The sequence below is a fragment of the Solanum lycopersicum genome, chromosome 9 (assembly GCF_036512215.1).
Source record: "Solanum lycopersicum chromosome 9, SLM_r2.1".
NCBI classification, from domain to species: domain Eukaryota; kingdom Viridiplantae; phylum Streptophyta; class Magnoliopsida; order Solanales; family Solanaceae; genus Solanum; species Solanum lycopersicum.
The window spans coordinates 37,074,876-37,098,909 of NC_090808.1; the positions used below are offsets into that span (position 1 = coordinate 37,074,876).

The 24,034-nt window shown below is 33.7% G+C and overlaps 1 protein-coding gene across 1 annotated transcript in view; it reads left to right on the top strand.

Annotated features, from left to right (window-relative positions):
* LOC138338492 (uncharacterized) overlaps positions 1-21,060 on the top strand; it is a 42,876-nt gene extending 21,816 nt beyond the window's left edge. The window contains exon 5 of the mRNA XM_069289458.1: positions 20,722-21,060. Coding sequence (XP_069145559.1) covers positions 20,722-21,060 — 339 coding nt within the window. The remainder of the gene's footprint in view (positions 1-20,721) is intronic.
* Positions 21,061-24,034: the final 2,974 nt, after the last annotated feature.

The window sequence follows — 24,034 nt, forward strand, 5'->3', positions numbered from 1 at the left end:
ATTTCCGATGTAGTAAGACAGGCTTGAATTACTGTTGAGTTGAAGACGATGGCACGTTTGCTGCACTCCACAAATAAACAAGAAGAGAACATAAAAGTAGGGGTCAGTACAAAACACGGGTACTGAGTAGATATCATCGGCCAACTCAAAATAGAAATCAATATATACCGGGTAATATCATAAAATCAACTATGATACTCAACACGTAGCAACAACAAATACTATATCATTAACAATTACCGTCAAGTTCACACATGAGGACTCAAGCCTCGATACCATACACATTTGGGAATCATGTTCATTAGATTGAGTATATTAACATCTTTCAAGATTCATTATCTTTATTTCTCTTGTGTCGGTACGTGACACTCCGCTCCCTCAATATTCATTAATCCTCTTGTGTCGGTACGTGACACTCCGATCCCCTAAATCTATGTGTCAGTTCGTGACACCCGATCCCCTAAATCTACGTGTCGGTTCGTGACACCCGATCCCCTAATACTACGTGTCGGTTCGTGACACTCGATCCCCTAATACTATGTGTCGGTTCGTGACACCCGATCCCCTAATACTATGTGTCGGTTCGTGACACCCGATCCCCTAATTCTACGTGTCGATTTGTGACACCTGATCCCCTAATACTACGTGTCGGTTCGTGACACCCGATCCCCTAATTCTACATGTCGGTTTGTGACACCCGATCCCCTAATTCTATGTGTTGGTTCGTGACACCCGATCCCCTAATCTCCTTCCATCAATTCATCAAGCCTTCTTTCTTACCAAGGCATCATCAATCCCATTATTTTAGTTCATCACGCCTTCTTTTATACCAAGGCCTCATTTTTAACAAAGAGATTAAGATTTTGCAAGATTTGGGATTCAATAACTTCATCATGGTTAATATAATCACAATTATATAATCACGTTCATGCATGCATACAATTAAGCACATAACATGGTTTACAATACTACCAATACATATCATTCTCTATTAAGAGTTAACTATGAAAGCATGAAAACCATAACCTACCTCCACCGAAGAATTGCGATCAACAAGTTATCTTCTCAAAATCCTTGCTATCCTCTTCGTTTCTCTTTCTTTTTCTGTTTTCTCTTTGTTCTTTCTATTTTTCTTATTCAAACCCTCTTTCTTTTACCCTAATTAACATATAATCAAGAATAAAAGATGGCAATAATGCCCCACTAATTAACTTAAGGTTACCTCTTTTAACCCCCAAGTAATTAGACTTATTAACATTAACCCACTAACTTTATAATTAAGGCAAGAATAGTCAAAAACGTCCCTTAAAACGTATCAAGAAATCCGACCCAGACTGGGATTTCGCAGTCTGTGACGGCCCGTCGCGCCTGCGACGGTCGGTCCTGCTGCCCGTCAAAGAGTTCAGAGACTCAATTTCTCTGAAGAATCTGTGACGGTCCATCACACCTGTGACGGTCCGTCCTGCCATTCCGTTACGAAGTTCAGAGAGTCGATTTCAGTACCCAATTTTCAGTTTTTCTAAGTGTTTTGAAACGACACACTGCGACGGTCCGTCGTGCCCATGACGGTCCGTCGTGGGGTCCGTCGCCTCACCATGTTTTTCCAGAAATAAAATCTGCTGCTCAAAATGACTAAACAGGTCGTTACAATTACCTCATAATTATTATTTATATTTGTCCATTTTAAGCATAAAATTTAATATAATTGTGCTACATTGTGTGTTTTATTAGTAGGATTAAATTGGTGAGGGAATGAAGAAGTTTGTAACTAAAATGAATTAAAGATGGATGGTTGAAGAAGAAAATCAAGCGGACAACTTAATGGGTGAAATTTAATATAAAAATGCATCAACATAAAGTGCACATTTCAAATTTTCAACTTTCAATTGGGAAACTTTCTGCCACGTGACAGCAAGCGAAGACAAGAGAATTTTTTAGCCGCACGGAAAGCTCAAGCAGACAAAATAAAGAATTCAATTTCTTTTAGTTTTGGATTCCTAATTTAAAGTGGACTTAATTATTGTTAGGATTTTATTTATTTATAAATAGTCCATAAAATTATTATTTTTTGGAGGAGGGTAAGAACCAAGAAACAAGACATAAATAAATTCTCTTCTAACTTTGGAGCTTTTTAAGAGCCACCGTGGAGGCTAGAAAATTGTACTTTATTCTTTCTTCTCCTTTATTATTTAGTTGTATTCTAGATTATAAAAAAATGTTTCGATATTGTTTTTAACCTTTCATGATTAACACAAACATATTTATTTTAATAAAATTTAACTGTGTTTTTGAGATAATAAGTACCTAAATTCCACAACTATGTCTGTGGGAACCATGAGCGATTAACAAAGTATGAATTTGAAATAATAAATTCTCAAATACGTTATTGTATGTATTGATAATTCTTTTGCTTAGAAGTCTTTTCAACGAGTGCATGCGTTAAAACTCGCCCTTTTGCTACTAGCCGGACCAAGGATGTAGTTACTAAGAAAATATTTATCAACATAGATTTAGTGGGATACAATCTAATAGGCTAGTGTAAATTCATGCGAAGTAATAACTAAGTCATACATCGATTATGATGCTTAATATGAAGTAAAGGTAATGCTTGGTAAATTATACACAGGTAGCTAGACCAAGGTACAAGGTGAAATTCTCTAGATGTCGAACCAAAAATTTAGAGATACATAACTTATCACTTTGCATGCATAATATTAGGGAAGAATTACTATTTCTAGGATTGTTGCGTCATGAGCTTATGAGGAACACATTCCTAGTTATTTTTATTAACTTTGATACAAATAAATAATTAGTTCAAAGCTATTTTTCTATTGTTTTTATTTTTATTTTAATTCAAAACCCCCCATTTCTATATAATGACTATCAAGTTAAATATTTGCTATTAATAATATTCTCCCATATGCTCTGTGGGATCGACTCAGACTCATAGTTGGGTAAATATATTGCATACGATCATTTATATTTCTTTCGAGAAGTATATTTGAACGTTATCAAGAATGGCACCGCTAACGGGGAATATGGCTTCGAAATTTTCTGTACTATATATTTTAACTTGTATTTTTTTTTTGGCTTTTTGTTTCTTAGGATTAGTTTTTAATTTTTTTTATTATTATTATCGAGTCATCTAAGCTTATAGGAGGGTGTATGGAGAAGGAAAATTGTATCTATATTCTTGAATTTATTGTTCCAACATTGATTCCTCACTTAGGATCCAAGAAGTGTATAATGTATATTTGTTGTTTGAGACCTTTCTTTTTGTACCACCACACCTGAGCATAATAGAAAAATTGATTAAAAATTGGGGGTGCAATTCATATCTTCAATGTGGAAGGAAAAATAGTAAAATTAATAGGTCGCGTTGCACCGCTAAATTAAGCACTTATTGAGAGGCAACCCAATTAGTAGTATAACTTATTGCTTTTATTTTATTATTATATTATTTTATTTTATCAGTATCACTTTTTTATCTTGTTTTTGCAGATTATGGGAAGTTTGAGTACCCAACCCAAAAAAAAGGAAAGTCGAATGTTTGAGTTTAAGTGTGGGGTGATGACCCTTGATATAAATTTAGAGAAAGTGCTACTAACTACGCTAAAGGCCTCAGGGAGCTTTCCTAACCTTTGTTTTATATTTTATTTAACGCTTTCGGGAAATAGCATCTTTTTAAGTGTGGGGTGGAGGAATGAATTCCTAGTTTTTAATGTTTTATTGATTTTTTTATGGATGGGTTCCTTGGATTTTGTTTTTGATTATTTTCCTAAAGATAGTCTCTTTATCCCGAGTGTATTTTATTTATTTATTTTAGAAATAATTTTTTTTAATTGTTATTTTTCGAGAGAAAAGAAATGAATCTTTTGAGGTATGTGATACTTACTATTTGGTCCTAATTTTAAGTAGTACTTTCTTGTGAATGCTTGATTACTAGTGAAATTGCAAACCTTTTGACATCTAGGTTCAGGGTTGTGACGTTGTATATAGCTTATTTTATTTTATAGTTTATTGGAATTTTGTCTCTCTTAGAAGTAGAATTGATCAATCTTGATTTATACTTGTGCTGTGTGTGGTTAGATTTTTTGTTTATTCCTTGTTTTGCATCTTAGTCTAGAACTTTCCCTACATGTTATTGGAGCAAAACAAAAATGTGTTGCCTTTTTTTACGAGATTTTAATAGGATTTCTTTGATTTGTCTTATAAATTTTAGCCTTTTCAAATATTTATCATTAGTTAGCCCTTTTGACCTTGTGGCGTTTTGTAGGTAGGCATATTTGTTCCTTAACGATTTTGTTGAATCCCTAATTTTTGCATCTTGCTTCCTTGAAAATAATAGCACATACTTATTTTAGTTATCAATTTTGAGAAAAAAGGATAAATGAGTGAAAAGGTATTTGAGGATAGCTACAAAGTGCTTAAAAGCCCTCTTTGAAAGAATGTGAAAATAAATAAATAATTGGAATGTGAAATAAAAAAAAAAGAAAAAAGAAGTTATTGTGATGATGACCCTGGTCCTTCCAAGGATATCATGCACCTTAACTCATGTAAAATACCCAAGTTGAAGGTTTCTTATGAAGGAAAATATAATTTTTTTTTAAAAAAATGAGTAATGACTGAAACATTCTTGTGGTGATGAGAATTACTTGCGAAATTATTGTTGAAGAGAGGGCTGAAAATACAAAGAAGAAAATATGGGTGATCAAGTCTAATAATTGCAAAGTGCTTAAGGAAGTGGAAATCGCTATTATATTATTTTTCTATCCATTCCCTAGCTTACGTACAACCAATTAAAGTCCTATTTGACTCTATTCAAGCATGCTTAATTAGTGGAGATGTAAATAACGGGCAAGCATATGGTTCGTTGCACATATATGTGAATTTTATTTGTCAGTGTGAGAGTTGTTCTTGATATGATGTCCTTAATTTATATTCAATGTTTTGAACTGAGTTTGTCGACAATTTTTTTAGGGCACTTGTTTCATGATAGATATGTGATGTTATTAACTTTCTTTTATGAGAGTAGATGAGAAAGAATAAATTTTATGAGTTCAAAGTCCTTCTTTGAAGTTAGGAGGTTAGAGGTTTGTTGTTTACTTGGATGTATTATATTATGATTGAGAAGTCTAATTGATATTTTAAAATTGGTATATGACCCAATTGTTTGTATTAATCAAATTGATGATATTGATAGTATAAGTTTTTTTATAGATAAGCTCTAATGCTTGCTCGATGACGAACAAAAGTTTAAGTGTAGGGTGTTAATGTGAGGCTAAACTACACATTTTTTATCATTATTTACCTCACATTTATTAATTATATTTTTCCATTTTGAGCATAATTTTTATGAATTGTGCTACATTGTGTATTTTATTTGTAGGATTAAATTGGTGAGGGGAATGAAGAAGTTTGGAACTAAAATGAATTAAAGATGGAAGGTTGAAGAAGAAAATGAAGCAGACATCTTAATGGATTAAATTTTATATAATAATGTATAAACATAAAGTGTACATTACAAAATTTTCACCTTTCAATTGGGAAACTTGGTACCACGTGGAAGCAAGTGAGGACGAGAATCTTTGAGGCGCATGGACAGCGAACGTAGCGGGAAAAAAAAGGGAATTCAATTCCATTTGGTTTTAGATTCTTAATTTAAAGTGGACTCAAATATTTTATTTAGGATTTTGTTTATATAAAAATAGTCCATAAAATTATTATTTTTGGGAGGAGGCCATGAACCAAGATACAAGACATAATATATATTTTCTTCTAGCTTTGGAGTTTTGTAAGAGCCGCCGTGGAGTCCGGAGAATTGTGTTTTATTCTTTCTTCTCCTTTACTATTTAGTTGTATTCTTGATTTATAAAAAATAGTTTAGCTATTGTTCTTAACTTTTTATGATAAACACAAATATATTTATTTTAATAATTTTGATTGTATTATTGAGATTATGAGTAGCTAAGCTCCACAACTAGGTTTGTGAGAACCATGAGAGATTAAAAAATTATGAATAGTAGATAAGCAATTCCCAAAAAGGTTATGGTATGTATTGATAATGATTTCTCTTAGAAGTCTTTCTTACGAGTGCACGCGTTAAAACTCGCCTTGGTACTATTTATCTAATCAAGGAGGTAATTAACAAGACAAGAATTACCAACACGGATTTTGTGGGATACTATCGAATAGGCTAGTGTCAATTTGGGCGAAGTAATAACTAAGCCATACATCGATTATGATGCTTAATATGATGTAAAGGTAAGGGTTAGTAAATTATACACACCTTGCCGGACCAAGGTACGAAGTTAAATTCTCTAGATGCTAGACAAAGAATTTAGAGATACATAACTTATCACTTTGTACGCATAACACTAGAAAATAATTGCTATTAATAGGATTACCGCGTTATGAGCTTATGAGAAATATATTCCTAGATATTTTTAATAATTTGGATATAAATAAATCGTTAGCTTAAAATTATTTTTCATACTTTTAATTTTATTTCAATTTAAAATCTCTCATTTAAATGTAACGACTATCAAGTTAAATATTTGCTATTGATAATATTTTCTCATATTCTCTGTAGGATCGACCCCGACACATAGTTGGGTAATATAGTTCATGCGATCATTTATATTTTTTCCAAGAAGTATGCAGTTGGACTCAAGAAACTCTAAGGTTGCAATATGTAAAACTCGGTGGGCCCATGGGTAAGTCGGCGAATCGCAGCACAGTTTGGCGACCCCGATTTTGACTGTTGTTTGGACCCCCACATTAACGAGAAGGTCCTTTAAAACTCGGTGAGGTACTGACCACTTAGCGTGTCGTCCAGTGGTTCGGCAAGCATAATTAATATGGTCGAAAGGGCAAGAAATTGATTGTTTTTCATGGCCAAAGTTTTAAATTTTCAAAATCTTTCACATTCCTTCACTTTTTAACTTCCCAAGATGACACGCGCATTATATTTTTCTACATTTTCATGTTTTCACATCTTTCTAGTCGTCAATATTTTGCTTGGAGTTCGAAATCATTGCCGCATAGCATTTCAAATTATGCATTTGGTATTGAAGGTTGGTTTTCTAAACCACAAACTTGCACTAAGCGCTTTAACTCAATAGCAGTTGATTGTTGTTAATGATGTGTGCTGGGCCTTTTGAATTTGTTTAAGTGTGCTTGTTTGCTTGTTTTAAATTAAAAATATTTCCTAAATTGCCTATAATGTTGATTTCTCGAATTTCTTACTTTAAATTGATATAATTTTTTGGCTTGTGCTAAATTGAGTTAGGTCAAGTAAGGTAAAGTTTTAGTAAGCAAAAATTGTGCTAAATAACGCACTCTATTCGATGATGGAGCATTTGAGGTAATTCTTAAAGGCATAAGTCATCAAATAGCCACTTTTGGCCAAATCGGGAGAAGTTTGAGTACACTCGAGCTTAGGTATTATGGGTATGAGTATAAATATGTTGGAGTATGTTTTGTTATCATTTTTGAGAGTGTCGGGGTTTATTTTGGAAGTTAGGGTACAAAATAGGTATGTTGGGCCGTTGGATGAGCTGGTCGAGCTCGTCGAACAACTTGGCAGTTCGTCTACCACATCGCGAGAGCACACCCTAGAAGATATGGCACTCTGGGAGTGCGACACGATGTAATTGACCTCTTGGAGGTCTTGCACAATCCTTTTGACACCATTTATATCATACATGTATCAAAACTAGTGCGAAATTAAAACTTTTCACACGAAATATCTTGAAACATCTATCATATTAAAATCATACGAAAATACTAAGTCCTAACATATACCAATCTTAGACTCAAGAATACTTGGGACACGCACCATACATTATGAATAGTGAAATACTTAGTCTATTACAATAATTTGAATAAAAAAAGTCTAAAGATAGTTATGGCCTCGAGTCAAGTGAGGACATACTTCAACTTGCTTAAAAGAATCCTAGTTTCAAAGTTTTGCTTCATGACACTTTTTACTGTCCACCTACACCTTTAGATTTAACAAAATTTATGGAATTAGTACAATAGATGTACAAAGTATGGCATAATGCATAAAATTATGAGAAACAGACATTTATGAGGAACATGATCTTTTTCATTGAAACATCATATTAAAAGTATAAGAACCATAATTAAGTACCAAAAATTACAAATAGAACACATTACAAAATTATATTCAATTTATAATAAAATTATAGTACACCTACAACAAGCTTACAATATCACATAACTACATCATACAAAACATATAATCATGAGACCCTCTTTAAGATAAGATCATCTCACTTCCCCTCATAGTTTACATATAATATGACATTCTCCTCACAAAAGTTATTAAAAGACTTATTAAGTAAATCAAGAAGATAACCGACGTACCCTCTATACAACATCACCTAAATAATCCTTAAGACAACCTAAGAGAAGATCATGTCTATTTTATCAATTTACTTTCCCTATCTACATTTATTCTTAAGACTTCCCTAGGTAACACATGAAGTTACAATTCCTGTGCTCCCTTCATACCATAACTAAACAACTCATAAACTGCTCTAGGTAAGTACTTAGTCATTAACATACATTCAAACTATATTTATTATGTTTATAAGTTCATGAAGAGAAGTTCAATACATAAGGACATTCAAGTAATGGTCTTGGAGAAGACTTAGGGTCTCACTCACTAACATCTTCAAATCCTAATCCTGCAATGCCTAGAGAGAGTCCCATACCACCACCTAAACTTCATAAAACTTCTCCAACACTAGTAGGCATCCCATATGATGAGAATAGACAATAATTGACATAGACCATACTAGATATGCATGGAATCAAGAGTCATGAACCTACTCCGATGGAGGGTTGTTCTACTAGTCAATGGAAGAAGTAGCACACATCCCATGTTCGCACATGGTTAATGAATATCACTACTAGAAATTTGATCTACTTTCACAGTTCAATTACTGGTGCAATAGACATTACAAACGTAGCCATAGGTCTAAGGCTACGATTATGTTAACCACTACAAGAGATCGCGTAGCAATAGCTCTGTTGCTACGATTTGGTGCGACGGGTCATATAACCATAGCCATACATTGACCTGTTGCCACGGTTCTCACTTGAATTAATTGCCAACGGTTATGGTCGTATTGGTATGGTTTTGAACCGTTGTAATAGAGGTTTATGAATCAGTTCTATAGAGGCTATGGCTAGAGTTTTTCTTTTGATTCAACACATCGTTTCATTCTATTGCGACGGTTGTTATAGGTTAATGCAACACTTTTAAGCAACTATAGAAATGTAGCTTAATGGCTATCACAACGGTTATTACATGGTATTGCAACAATTCTAATGCAACAGTAATTTTATAACATAAAAATACACGTAAATCGTTCACGAGAATAAATGTTCATTACAAAAATTAGAATTCAAGATCCGTAATTCTAATATCAATAAAATCAAAATATACAAATCATTTTATAGCATTTAAAAAAGGTGAAACACATGCACCACACAATTTTCAATCTTCAAAAATATATTATTTCTAGAACATCAATACTTTAGCTCCTATGTCAAGTCTTCGCTACTGCTTTCATCCCCTTCTTTGATTTCATCACCTACATAAAATTAGAAAAAATATAAATAATTTCGCAGATTTTTTGCCAAAATCTTAATAGATCCACAATAGTGATATACTACAAGTTATTACTCTATATATAATACATACATATATAAACTCAATAAACTGAAATTATATACTATATAAAATATGGAATAATCTAATTATGAGTATTTATTGTTTTACTGTGATGAGTGTGAGATGGGAGGCTTTGAAAATTAAGTACAATAACAACCATTAGCTTTTAAAATTGTTAAATTAAATTGTCTGCCATTGATTTATCTTTACTCTAACAAACGAGTTGGCAAACTTCTCACGTTCCTCAACATGTCTCATATCACAAACCATCAAAAACCTCAATTCTCTTTATAAATCTTGATTCAACAATTCTTTGTCTCTCTACATACAAATCTCAATTTTGATATTTTCATTATGCCAAGTTGTTGGAAGCAATGTCTGATTTTTATTCTTTTTTTAGCATTGTTATTTCAGAAGGATCAAGATTGAAAAATTCTTCTATTACTACCCTTCTTTAACACCATCTAAAGTTACAAACTCTGTCACTACTTCATCTACAACGACGAAAATAAATCAAAAATTCTCTTCTGATGATGGGAGATTAGTGAAAAAATTGGAGTAAAATTAGATCAATTTGAATGTGCACATATATGAAAAGTTGATTCAGAATTTCCTGTCTACTATATTGGATCGGCTACACATACTCGTCAAGCTGGGATTCAACACTATCATGCAAGATATAGAGGTTCTTATATCTATGCAGCTGTCTTATAACTTCTGTCGTAGATTAGGACGATAAGCCAGGACCAAAACGAAAGGGAGCAACATTTAGATAAGAAGGAAAAATATAAAAAGGAAGAAAAAGGGACATGTTTAATTAGTAGAAACAAGAAACCAGACTACAAACATAAAGTACCAGAAAACTCATGAATCTACGACTGGTCTTCCACCAGACTACAAGCAGCAAGTACTTGAAAACTCATGAACCAGACTACAAGAAGTAACTCAGACATTAAACTTTCAGAGGACAAGCGTGCATTAATTGAACAAGCATGCATGCTAGAACAAATATCGAAGCAATATGAATAGATTTCTCACCTTAGATATTCCAGATGCAGAAAGTGTACAAAACATAAGTAGTCACACCACAGTGCAACAAACTGCATCAAGAAAATCAAATAACTATCAGTATATTTATTTGGATTCTAGCAAACAATTTCATGTATTCTAAAATAGTAATAGATTTTAATGTTCACATGGACAACATGATTAGAACAAAAAGTAACAACTGCTATCTCATAATACAAAAACACACAAGGGTGTTGTCTTATCAGTTTAACAATTACTGTACATATAAAAACATTTAGTGTAGTACTGATCCTAGAGCTAGTGAAAATAGTAGAATAAAGCTAGTGACATCTATTGAGTTGTTTTTTACAATTAGAGCACAAACCAAACTACTGGAAGATCAAACCAAATAATTTCCGGTATGTCAATGAAAGCATGCACACAAGCTGAACTATAGGAACAATAAAAAAATTAAACGAGAAACCATGCTAACCAAATTTAAAGAACATCGATTGATAACTCCTTAAACATAATTAACTAAATAACTCATAAACTACTCTAGGTAAGTACTTAGTCATTAACATACATTCAAACTTTATTTATTATCTTTATATGTTCATGAAGAGAAGTTCAACACATAAGGACATTCAAGTAATGGTCTTGCAGAAGACCTAGGGTCTCACTCACTAACATCTTTAAAGCCTAATCGTGCAATGCCTAGATAGAGTCCCATACCATAACCTAAACTTCATAGAACTTCTCCAACACTAGTAGGCATCCCATATGATGAGAATAGGTAATAATTGACATAGACCATACTAGATATCCATGGAATCAAGAGTCATGAAACTACTCCAATGGAGGGTTGTTCTACTAGCCAATGGTAGAAGTAGGACACATCCCATATTCGCACATGGTTAAGTAATATCACTACTAGAAATTTGATCTACCGTCACTGTTCATTTACCGTTGCAATAGAAATTACTACCGTACCCATAGGTCTAAGGCTACGATTACTTCAACCGCTACAATAGATCGCGTAGCAATGGCTCTATTGCTACGATTTGGTGCGACGGGTCATATAACCATAGCCATACATGGACCTGTTGCCACGGTTCTCACTTGAATTAATTGCCAATGGTTATGGTCGTATTGGTATAGTTTCAAACCGTTGTAATAGATGTTTATGCATCAGTTCTAGAGAGGCTATAGCTACAGTTTTTCTTTCGATTCAACACATCGTTTCATTCTATTGCGACGGTTATTATAGGGTAATGCAACACTTTTAAACAACTATAGAACTGTTGCTTAATGGCTATCAAAATGGTTATTACATGGTATTGCAACAATTCTAATGCAACAGTAATTTTATAACATAAAAATACACATAAATCATTCACGAGAATAAATGTTCATTACCAAAATAAGAATTCAATATCTGTAATTCTAATATCAATAAAAGCAAAATATACAAATCATTTTATAGCATTCAAAAAAGGTGAAACACATGCACCACACAATTTCAATCTTCAAAAATATATGATTTCTAGAACATCAATACTTCAGCTCCTATGTCAAGTCTTCTCTACTGCTTTCATCGCCTTTTTCGATTTCATCGCCTACACACAAATAGAAAAAATATAATTAATTTCGCAAAATTTTCGCAAAATCTTAATAGATCCACAAAAGTGATATAGTACAAGCTATTAATCTATATATAATACATACATTTATAAACTCAATAAAATCAAATAATATACTATGAGCCTGTTTGGCTCAGCTTAAAAGTTGGTCAAACTAACTTAAAAGCTAGCTTTTGACTTAATTAACTGTTTTGTAATACTCAAAATAACTTATTTTAAGTTAAAAAAACTTATTTTAAGCCAAAAGTTAAAAACTGGGGTAGGGGTGCTTTTTTTTAGCTCATAAGCTGTTTTATGTTGACCACATTTGTATCTTTTTGCCCTTAGTATTTTTATACAATCTCCAAATTAGATATATAACCCTAACATCTCTTTCTTCCATTTTTCCCTTTTCACGTTTGGCATATCAACTTCAGCACATTTATCCAAACGTATAACTGCTTATTTTAAAAATAAGTTTCAGCACTTTCAAAAGTACTTTTTTAAAGCTGCTTTTATTAAGCCCATCCAAACGGGCTCTATATAGAATATGGAATAATCTAATTATGAGTATTTCATGTTTTACTGTGATGAGTGTAAGATGGGAGGCTTTGGAAATTAAGTACAGTAACAACCATTAGCTTTTAAAATTGTTAAATTAAATGTTGTCTGCCATTTATTTAACTTTAGTTTAACAAACAAGTTGGACAACTTCTCACATTCCTCGACATGTCTCATATCAAAAACCATCAAAAACCTCAGTTCTCTTTACAAATCTTGATTCAACAATTCTTTGTCTCTCTACATACAAATCTCAAATTTTGATATTTTCATTATGTTATGTTGTTGCAAGCAATGTCTGATTTTTATTCTGTTTTTAGTATTGTTATTTCAGAAGGATCAAGATTGACAAAGTCTTCTATTTTTTAGGAACAAGTGTTGCCTAAGAAATTGCCTTTCCCTTCTTCAACACCATCTAAAGGCACAAACTCAGTCACTACTGCATCTACAACAACGAAAATAATTAAAAAATTCTCTTCTGATGATGCGAGATGAGTGTAACAATTGTAGTAACATTATATCAATTTGAATGTGCACAAATATGAAAAGTTGATTAAGAATTTCATGTCTACTATGTAGGCTTGGCTACACATACTCATCAAGTTGGGATTCAACACTATCATGCTAGATATACAGGTTCTTATATCTATGCAGTTGTCTTATTACATCTGTCGCATATTAGGCCGATAAGCAAGAACCCCAACAAAAGGGAGCAACATATAGATAAGAAGGGAAAATATAAAAAGGAAGAAAACGAGACATGTTTAATCAGAAGAAACAATAAACCAGACTACAAACAGAAAGTACCAGAAAACTCATGAATCTACGACTGGTCTTCCATCAGACTACAAGCAGAAAGTACAAGAAAACTCATGAACCTGACTACACGCAGCAACTCAGACATTAAACTATCAGAGAACAAGCATGCATTAATTGAACAAGCATGCATGCTAGAATAAATATCGAAGCAATATGAATAGATTTCTCACCTTAGATATTCCATAGGCAGAAAGTGTACAAAACATAAGTAGTCACACCACACTGCAATAGACTGCATCAAGAAAAACAGATAACTATCAGTACATTTATTTTGATTCTAGCAAACAATTTCATGTATTCTAAAATAGTAACAGAGTTGATTGTTCACGTGGACAACATGATTAGAACATAAAGTAACAACTACTATCTCATTATAACAAAACACACAAGGGTGTTGGCTTATCAGTTTAACAATAACTGTACATATAAAAGCATTCAGTGTAGTACTTATCCTAGAGCTAGAGAAAATAGTAGAATAAATCTAGTGACATCTATTGAGTGGTTTTTTACAATTAGAGCACAAACCAAACTATTGTAAGATCAAACCAAGTAATTTCCGGTATGTAAAAGAAAGCATGCACACAAGCTGAACTATAGGAACAATAAAAAAACTAAACGAGAAACCATGCTAACCAAATTTAAAGAAAATCGATTGATAACTCCTAAAACATAATTAACTAAACAATTCCACGGACAAGATTAAAGCCATATCACTCACAACAAAACAACAACAAACACAAGAGCATAGCTTAGACCTCCAACAACTCAGACACACACAATTTACAAGGGAATCTGCTGCAAAAACTGGTACAAATTGATTATCAGATTATTAATATATGGGTCACTTCTATGTCGGCATGTTCCTCCCTCGACATTGCCTCTCAAATCATACAAAATCTTTTAGAAATAATTGTATTATACAAAATATTTATTTCACATAAGAGCATCACACTTCATAGACGTCCCGTACAGAAAAACATAACTCCAAATTGAAGTTGTTTGAAAGGATCCCAACTCCAAATCATTCTTCTAAAGATTGATGTTTTCTTACTTTTTTGGGTGGAGGGGACTACATTAATCATTCTTCTAAAGCTTGATGTCTTTTTAATAGTACACCTAACTTTGTCTAGAAAAAGGTCTAACCAGGATACACCAATCAGAAAGTATTAATTTTTCGTAGATTCTAAGCTAACAAAATTTTCTCAACATTTAAGATGCGGCAATAAGGAGAATGGGACATATTGTACAAAAACTAATGCAACACACAACACACATTAATCCCATCGAATTAAGACCTAGTTTATCTAACGATCAATTTCCAAGGAACTAACCACAAATCAAACTATGGGAAGATCAATCCAAATAATTTTCAATAATGAAGAAAGGACAAAATATTTATGGGGGAAGCCAAAGTAATATCTTAACATCAAAATAAGTCCTATCAAAAATGGAAACAATACTTCCTAGACCACATAAACTTCTAATCCAAACACAATTAAATCAGTCATATAGAATGAGAAAATAGGTCAAAGATTAATGAGATGAGCAAGGAAATTACAAGAACTAGATGGATAGTCGCAGCCTCCCTGTTCAATGCTCTTTAAACTCATCAAAAATTCAAACAAACATGAGAAATATAAATACTCAAATTAATTCGATAAGTAAAAGGAAGCAAGGACACAAGCTGAAATTGAGGAACATTAAAGCAACCAGACAACTAGAAACCATGCTAACTAAACTAAAATAAAGTCGATAGCTAACTCCTAAAACATACTTGATAAAAATCATTCAAAGGAAAAAACCAATGATTGAAGCCATATCACTAGCTGACAAAACAACAATAAACACAAGAGCACTGATTTTACCTCAAACAACTAAGACACACTCAATTTGAAGCCAAGATGTCCATCACTAGGCACCAACAATATATGAAAGAAGAAAAAAAGCATACGAACAAAGGAGAACAAGTTGAGGTCTTAAGGATTATCTTTTCGAAGCAGCGACATTGAAATGAGGACAGAAAGAGTTTTCTAACAATTCTTCTACAGTTCTACTTCACCAAGGGATGACTTAACCCTACATCATCATCAAGATTAACCTGAAATCCTCTGCACTTAAATTTAGAAGTGATTTCTTTTCTTGTTTCAGTATATATCAGAAATTCAAACAAAGAAAGTTTATACACTACATAGATTAAATTAAAAAAAAACATAGATTTAAGACTAACCCATTGTTTACTCTTTAAGATTTTTATACAAATAATCCAACGGAGACTTAGAAATCATGAACTAACAGAGAAAACATACACATCATTCACCTTTATATGGAAGAATTATAGTTGACCCTAGCTATCCAATAGAACCAACGAGCTTCACCAAAAGCTTCGTTGTCCAAGAGCCTGTTATCAAGAGATTAGAAATCGGTCCCTCTTGTTTTCATCAACAAAAGCTCGCTAAAACTTCTGAATAACTGCTTCAATCGTTTCGTGTTGCTTCGTCGTTCCTCGCCATTTCATTGAGAGAGGAAATAGGTTTTTTTTTCTTTTAGATTTTTTATGTGAAACAATATTGTTTAGGAGGGAAATATTTTTCTAGTGATAAAAATCAGAACCAAAATAATTTTTCTTAAATAACTGTTGCCATAGATTTCGCTAACCCTTGTCATAGAGTTAGATATTGCAACAATTCTCAATTTGTAGACATATAATCTCAGTAGGACGATTATAAGGATGATGCCACAATTTATTTAAAGAATTGTTCTATTAGATTCAAGGATATTTGGCAATGGTTATAACTGTTGTAATAGGTGAGCTATTGCTACGATTAAATAACTGTGGCTACATATGCGTTGCTGTAAGTCAAATTTCTAGTAGTGTATGATGGGTTTCCTCGTACTCTAGCCTCATCCATAACTAGAGATACTTCCCAAACCATACTAACTCGGTGCTATCCTTTCTTCTCATATATTAATTCAATAAAGAAGTATATTAAGAGGTTCCATATCTCGTTCACAACTCAATCACATTACACCTTACCAAAGTGGGAACACTATGCCTACCTACAATGATCAAGAGGATAGCTCAATGACTTTCCTAAGGATGATTTCATGTCATTCCATCCAGTCAATCCTAAGTCCACCATTCATGCAAGAAGGAAAATTATGACTTTCAACTTCAAATCATTACATTCCAACTGGGTTGAAGGTTCCACATAAAAGATCTTCTTAACATGTTTAAGGTCACATGTCAATCATATATACAAGACAAAGAAGCTTTAGTGTAGTATGTCAATAACTCATATTCACATTGTTCATGTATTAAGTAAGGGACACATGTCAACCAAAACAAGATACACACATACTTCACCATATGACATATAACATATCATTCAAGAAGCACATAGGCATACCAACGTCATCTATAGGTTACACCATTCTCTACTAAAATATCAAAAACTTAACTATCACATGTATCATATATTCTATCAATAAACATCATACTTCAATACCAAGAAATACACATAATGAATACTCTATTGTCAACTAGAGACACGTACCATCAACTAGAAGAACTCAAGTTTTTACTTCACTTAAACACATAAATCATAAATACAATCATACTATCCACATAATCAAGTTATAACATGATGAATACATAATGAATAAAGTAATATCGATGAGGCAACAATGTTTCACAATTCATAAAGTAATACCGACAAGGCCACATTAGTCACGAGTATAGCACGTAAGCATCACAACCATAAGTGGACCATACCAAACATCATCGTCATATAAGAACTAGACTACACATCATAGAGGGTGTTAGGTCAACATACCATTGATCCAACCTCACAATTTCAATCCATAGCCGATTCAACCAAGACAATACAAAATGGTCATTACCAATGTCCACGATCACCAATTAAATCCAATAATATACAATAAATAATGAATCAAGGATAATACAATATGATTTTAGGAAATTAGGGGATCCAACTAAGAATTCTAGCATGATTCACTCATTATTAAATATCCCCAATCAAACTACACAATAATTCAATTGCATTAAGACATAATCAATTCACCCACAAAGTAGTCAAATTTAGGGTTGCATGAATTTCATGGGTTCATAGAGATTTTTAGGTTAAAATAATCTAATTAACATAAATTCAATCAATATACAATAGTTCAAATTTTTTTATGCAAGACCTCATGGATAGATTGAAAAATTGGACAATTCATCTTTCGAAGACTTTAGAAATCACTTTGAAGATTGGCCCTTTGAAGAAAAGAGACTCAATGATGAAGAACATACCTTAATTTAAGCTAGACCATGGATTCGATTATGAATTGACGCAGAATCACAAAAGAAATCTTCAATCGAAGCTCTATCTTGAGTTTTAGCTCCAATGGAGTTCTAGAGAGTTCTTTAGGGAATTTGGGTTTAAATTTTTAAAAGTGAATTCATCTAAGTGTTTTAGACTAACTTTTTATAATATCAAAAATAACCTTAGGAAAATAAACTTTGAATTATTTGTACGTGGGTTGAATTTACCAATTCACCCGTACACTTCATAGTAAGGCTGCGTGAAACACAGACCCAATAACCTATGGCCCATCAACGAGGCGTCGACCAGATGATTGGCTGTTCTGGCAACTGTAGTCTTGGTCAGAGACTCACAAAAGAAGGCTTAATACCCCACAACAAAGTTCCAACCTATACCCCTCATAGTTGGGGCGTCGACCAGCCTACTAGTCATCGATTGCCTTCATTATTTGGGGCTGGTTTTGGCAGCTTTGCTAATATGATGGGTCCTTCCTCAAGGACCCTAGGTTTGTCCTTGGGGAGTTTAGCCTAGACTTTTCCAACTTGAATATAATTGTATACGTGTTTAGGAACTCTCACATAAATTTCGTCAAAAACAAACACGTAAAACTCAACGGAACAAACTAAGACACACAAGGACGTTAGAAGGCAAACCTTTCGAACATCATGTACGTTCTTGGACGTTTTACCTCCAAACATCATGAAACTTTAACTACTACTTACTAACCTCATTATAACACATTTTAGGAAATCAAAATATCACCTTTACTATCATGCAAATATTAAGTTTTGTCTATGTAACTTTCGGCAAGAAGCCATAAGTCACTAAGTAAACTCGATGACTTACTTAAAGTTTCTTTTATCATCAATTATGTGCCCCTGACCCTTATAATACATTGTATATTTCGATGGGCTTGGTTGTGGTCTCTGAATTTTGTCGATGATTCTTGAAAGGCCTCTCCCATTGCCGACGTGACAATTTTTTGGGAAATTTTATCTAATACTTTTGGAAAGAATGATCTGGCTAGCCCAAGTGATTCGGCGACTCACCCATCGGTTCGGCGAGTCTGTTTGCACTATGATTTCTGTTATTTATCTTGACATGTTTCTAACTTTCTATGATTTTTTTCTAGATATGTCTAGAACCAACTTGTACAATCGCCTCATAAAAGTTTACGGGGCTTAAGGATTATGAAAGGGCATTAAATACCCCTAAAAAGGGAAAGATGACACCTCCCAAAGGAGACAAGGGAAAGGTCAAGAGGCTCGTATATGAGGTTCTAGATCACAACTTTGGCAGTAAAGGAAAGTCCTTTGACTCAGAAATTGCATTCTTCGAGCGTGATGATGACTAGTCGCTACAGTCTATGTGAGCAAAAATCAATGCTAGGTCTCGCCCAGACTTGTAAAGAGCTCTAGTGTCTACCCCTCCTTCAGTAAATATAATGCCATTTCTGGAACTGACTGTAGTCTCAGTGCCACCATTATATCCCTAGCAACTCAACAGATTAAAATCCATTGGGTTGCGGACAAATCTCAAAGAGAATTTGTTATACATAAAGTGCTTAGTGGGTAGATATTCCACAATGAGAAACACGCTCACGTATCATCGATTTGAATAGTTCATCTTCCCCAAAGACCCCTATATTCATACATGGATCATGGGGTTCTACACAACATATGTGGAGTTGGTACCCATAAGGAAGAAGAAAACCAATACTTTTAGGTTGGTAGAGCTTGTTTTGATGCAGGGAATATATTGAGATGCAACTGCGTTCATATCACTGTTTGATTGGAGAGGGTCAAGCTCTAACTACCCAAAAATTTAGCTACACTATGAATCCCTCAGATGATCTAAAGGGTTTGATTTCCCTCATCATCTCTGACACCACCCTAAGGTGAATTGAGGCGGGAGCTCCAGTTGAGAAGAATGAGTTAAATGTAGCTTTAAGATATTGATTCAATTTCATTAGCAGTTGTATTATGTCGTATTAAACGATTCCATCCCAGGGTTTCGTGCCTTGAGTTGAACATATCCAGGAGAAGCATTGACATGGACTCATCATAGATCACTAGATGGCCATGAGGGCCAAGAAGAGCCAAACTTCTCTTGCATTCTCCATATTAATTAAAAAGTTTTGTCGGTGTACTAGAGTTCCTCGTGATAAGGTGAAAGATACTAATGTAACTCCCACATCCTCCAGTAACATCTGATGTATAGAGGTCGAGTACAAACGGGAAAAGGCAGATAGGAGGAGAGCATCTACAGTGGACACATCCCCGGAGATTGATGTTGAGATGAATCATGTAGGGGAACATGTGCCTACTCCGTCCTTCAAATACACCTACTTCCACTTCTTCCTCCAAAGATCTTGATGGTTCTTGAACTACCCATCCACCGAGGATTACGCAGGCCATGATCTTGAAGATGGGCACTTAGCCCATTCTGCGGATGTGAGGGCTACTCAATTATACACTGTGGTGCTGTGGATGATTGAGAGTGAAATACTCGATACATTGACACCACCTACGAGCATCTATTGACATTGTCACAGCGAGAGTTGAGATGTGTGAAAGTAACAAAGTACTACTTCACTTGTGTCGTCTTTAAAGTTGAGGTTGTTGATTTGAGAAAGAATGTGGACTACTTAAAGTAAACATATTTTACTTCACTTCTGGAGGAAGCTGATGATGTGGATGCCTCGACTACTTCTCAATTTCCTGTCTCTACCACCGGAGATGTACATATGGATTACATAGGAGTTGATGAGTCAAAGGCAGAGAACAACGAGGAGCTGATAGAGTTGCCGGAGGAGACCATCTATGGAGACTTTCCTGACCTTGAAGAGATATTTGTACAGTCAGTGATTCAAACATCGTTGATCGAAACTTCCATGGTAGGCTCTAGTGGATCAAGTGTTGCAAATGTGACACCGAGCAATAATTTCCAAATAGATGGAGCGATAGTGTATACAAGACCCTTCTTTACCTTCCACTATGTCTTTTTTAGTGATCTTTAGTGTTTTTATTGCATTTTTGGACAAATTTCTTTTTGTTTGTTGTGAAGTGAGGTATTTTCATACCTACCGTTCCAAAAAAGTTTTCCAACTCTCGATTGTGTTTGAATGTGGTTGTTCTTATGCAAATTAGAGTATCACTCATGATCAATAGTGAGGACTTGAATAGTGATCTTAATCGAACAAAAATGAATGGGCTACGATGAGGCCAAATGAACTTGCATATGCAATGTGTTAACTTTTTCATCTTGTTGTGACTAGTTGTCATCAAATTTAGTCTCTTATGATGAACATTACACACTAGAAAAAGTGTGGAGTCTTGTTTGATATTGATGCCTTGTTTGATGATGTTATTGTGAACCATGTGTGATGACACTTTGAATTTTCCCGGTTGGTTCGGTTGAATATGTGATGAAACCTTTTGAAATGATCTTAGGATACAATTTTAAAGGGTGAAATAATTTGACATTATGCCTTAGTTGTGGCCAACATTGTGAGTTTGTGTACAACATTCTATAAAATGTACTTGTCTATTGAAGAGTTTATTAGGTTTTAAGAATGCGCATTGGGTACATAGGCATCCTAATGCCTAATATTGAGTAATGTTGTGCACGTTTGAGAATATTGGCTTATGGGTGTTAGCCAATTTCTATGTATTAACAAGTAACTTGAAATACACTTTCGTTCAAATGCCCCAATCCAAGCATGTTTAGGAATTGTACCTACAATGAAGACTCTAAGATAAAAATTTTGTTTTCATAGCTTACACATATTAGGTACAAGGCATCAAAGTTTCAAGCCTAGGTACCATGGCACATAATCATTTAAAATGATAATGTAGGTTAAGTAGTGCCCAAGGACATAGTGAAGATCCTTGGTCAAGAAGTGGGAACCAACACATGTGCAAGCACATGTGCTACCGGCCAAGGGACCAAGCTCCAAGCCCAACCGAATTCAATTAGGCGGTTAGGGAAGGCACGTGTATATGTCAATCCACGTAGGGCCTAGCTTCCTAAATATACTAGGCTGTAAGAAACATAGCTAACTATATAACTAATCTAGGAATAACTAAAATAAACTAACAAGTGTACCCGAAATCCTAAGACCTAACCGGGTGACACTAGCCGAGTAACTAACTAAACAAACATCCTAGTACGTAACCTAGGATGGTCCAAAGGGGTTTGTTATGGTCCTAGTGACTTAGGGATAATTTAGTAAATAGCAAGGTCACTTAATTGATTAAATTAGCAACATAATTATTTAATTAAAAATCATTGTTAAACCCGAACACTTTGAAAATTTTCAAATTTGGCTAACTCAAATGCTCTCCTAATTTAAGTCAATTTAGGACGGGCATTTTAGTAATTAGCTAAGTGATTATTTAATTAAGTTAATTAGCTAAATTGAATAAGTCAATAATAAGTTCTTAAGACTTAGAATCACGTTATCCATAGAAACCCTCGACTGACAGAGAAAATAGTGAATAAACTTAGAAAAATAGATTGGTTCTCCTTACGAGATCTCAAGGCAATTTCTTCAAGATTTTTGTGCAAATTACAGGGAGATCTTCATAGATTCAATTATAAAATAATGTATGAGTTTTTATCTCTTGGATTCCGTTCCCCAAGAGGCTTTTCAAACTCTTTGAATTCAAGAAAATCAAAACTAGGGTTGTTCCCAATGAAATTGTATAATGTTCATCTCCCTAGTTCTCCCTATTTACGATTCTAGTAGTATGTATAATATAAATCTCGAGAATGTTGTGGTATGTGGTGTTAACTGATCATTATGTGTAAATGTTTATGATTTGATAATGTCAAATGATACCTATAGGTTAGATCCGTATGATTAATGACTAATTTTGTTCGAGAAGATGAAATTGTTATTAGTCGCTTATGAAATTTAGTTTACTTTTGAAAAGAGTGAAGGTTTCGACTATTGTATGTTTTTTCAGTAGATATGTTTGTAAGTGTTTGGAATTAAATGTTTCAAAGAAGAAAAAGACTGAGAATAAAAACTAATTAATGAATCATCAATGCCAAATCATCTTTATGGCTTGACCAAACTAAGCATCGAATTGTTCCTATAGTATATATATGAAGTTAATTGACTTCGCTAGTGATAAAATCATGACAAGTTGTTAGTGAAAGTTTGGTTTATGCAAATAAATTGGCCACCAATATTAATTCAAAAATATGTAATAGAATTTGGTAGTGGTTATGTTATTTCAATCTTCTATGGCCAATGTAAATTATCATGCTCTTCTAATGTCAAATACATGTTAAAGATTAACTTGACAAGATGTTACTCAATGCCCTAATAACCTAGGGTATGCCAATGATAGGGACAAGTCCCAACATACCCTATCTAAATGAACTTGTGAACATAGTAGCTTAATAAAAAGTCTCCATAACTTTCATAAAGAATGGTATAAGACTACCAAATAACATTGAACAAGACAAGGTGAGTAATGAAAGAACTAAAAGATTATGAGTCATGAAATTGACCAAGAATGGGGTATTTAAGGAAGAGATACAAGTCACACTTGCACCTAAGCAATTATGTTAAAGATACTCACATAAGAGGGTGTTAGAAATTGTGAGATAAGTCTCATTCACACCATAAATATAATGTAAGATTTAAGTTCACATTCATCAAGTAACAAGTCATCCATTGAGATAAGAATACCTCACACTAAAACAAGCTCCCATAATGTATGAGACAAATCCAAAATGTGTAAAGTATGATAAATTAAGATAATCACCGATAGACTAGAAATGAGCTCGTGCAAGCACACGTAAGCCTCATGAGTTGAGACTACCAACAAGGTGGATAAGGGTCTTTGAAATCTCCTAGTCTTTGAACTATGTTGCAAGCATAGGTTACTAGCTAGTGGATCAACCTAAGAAAGCTAGGTAGTATTCGGTATCACTTTGTTCGGCTAACCACCTCTTTTTAGTGTGGGGAAGACACTGGA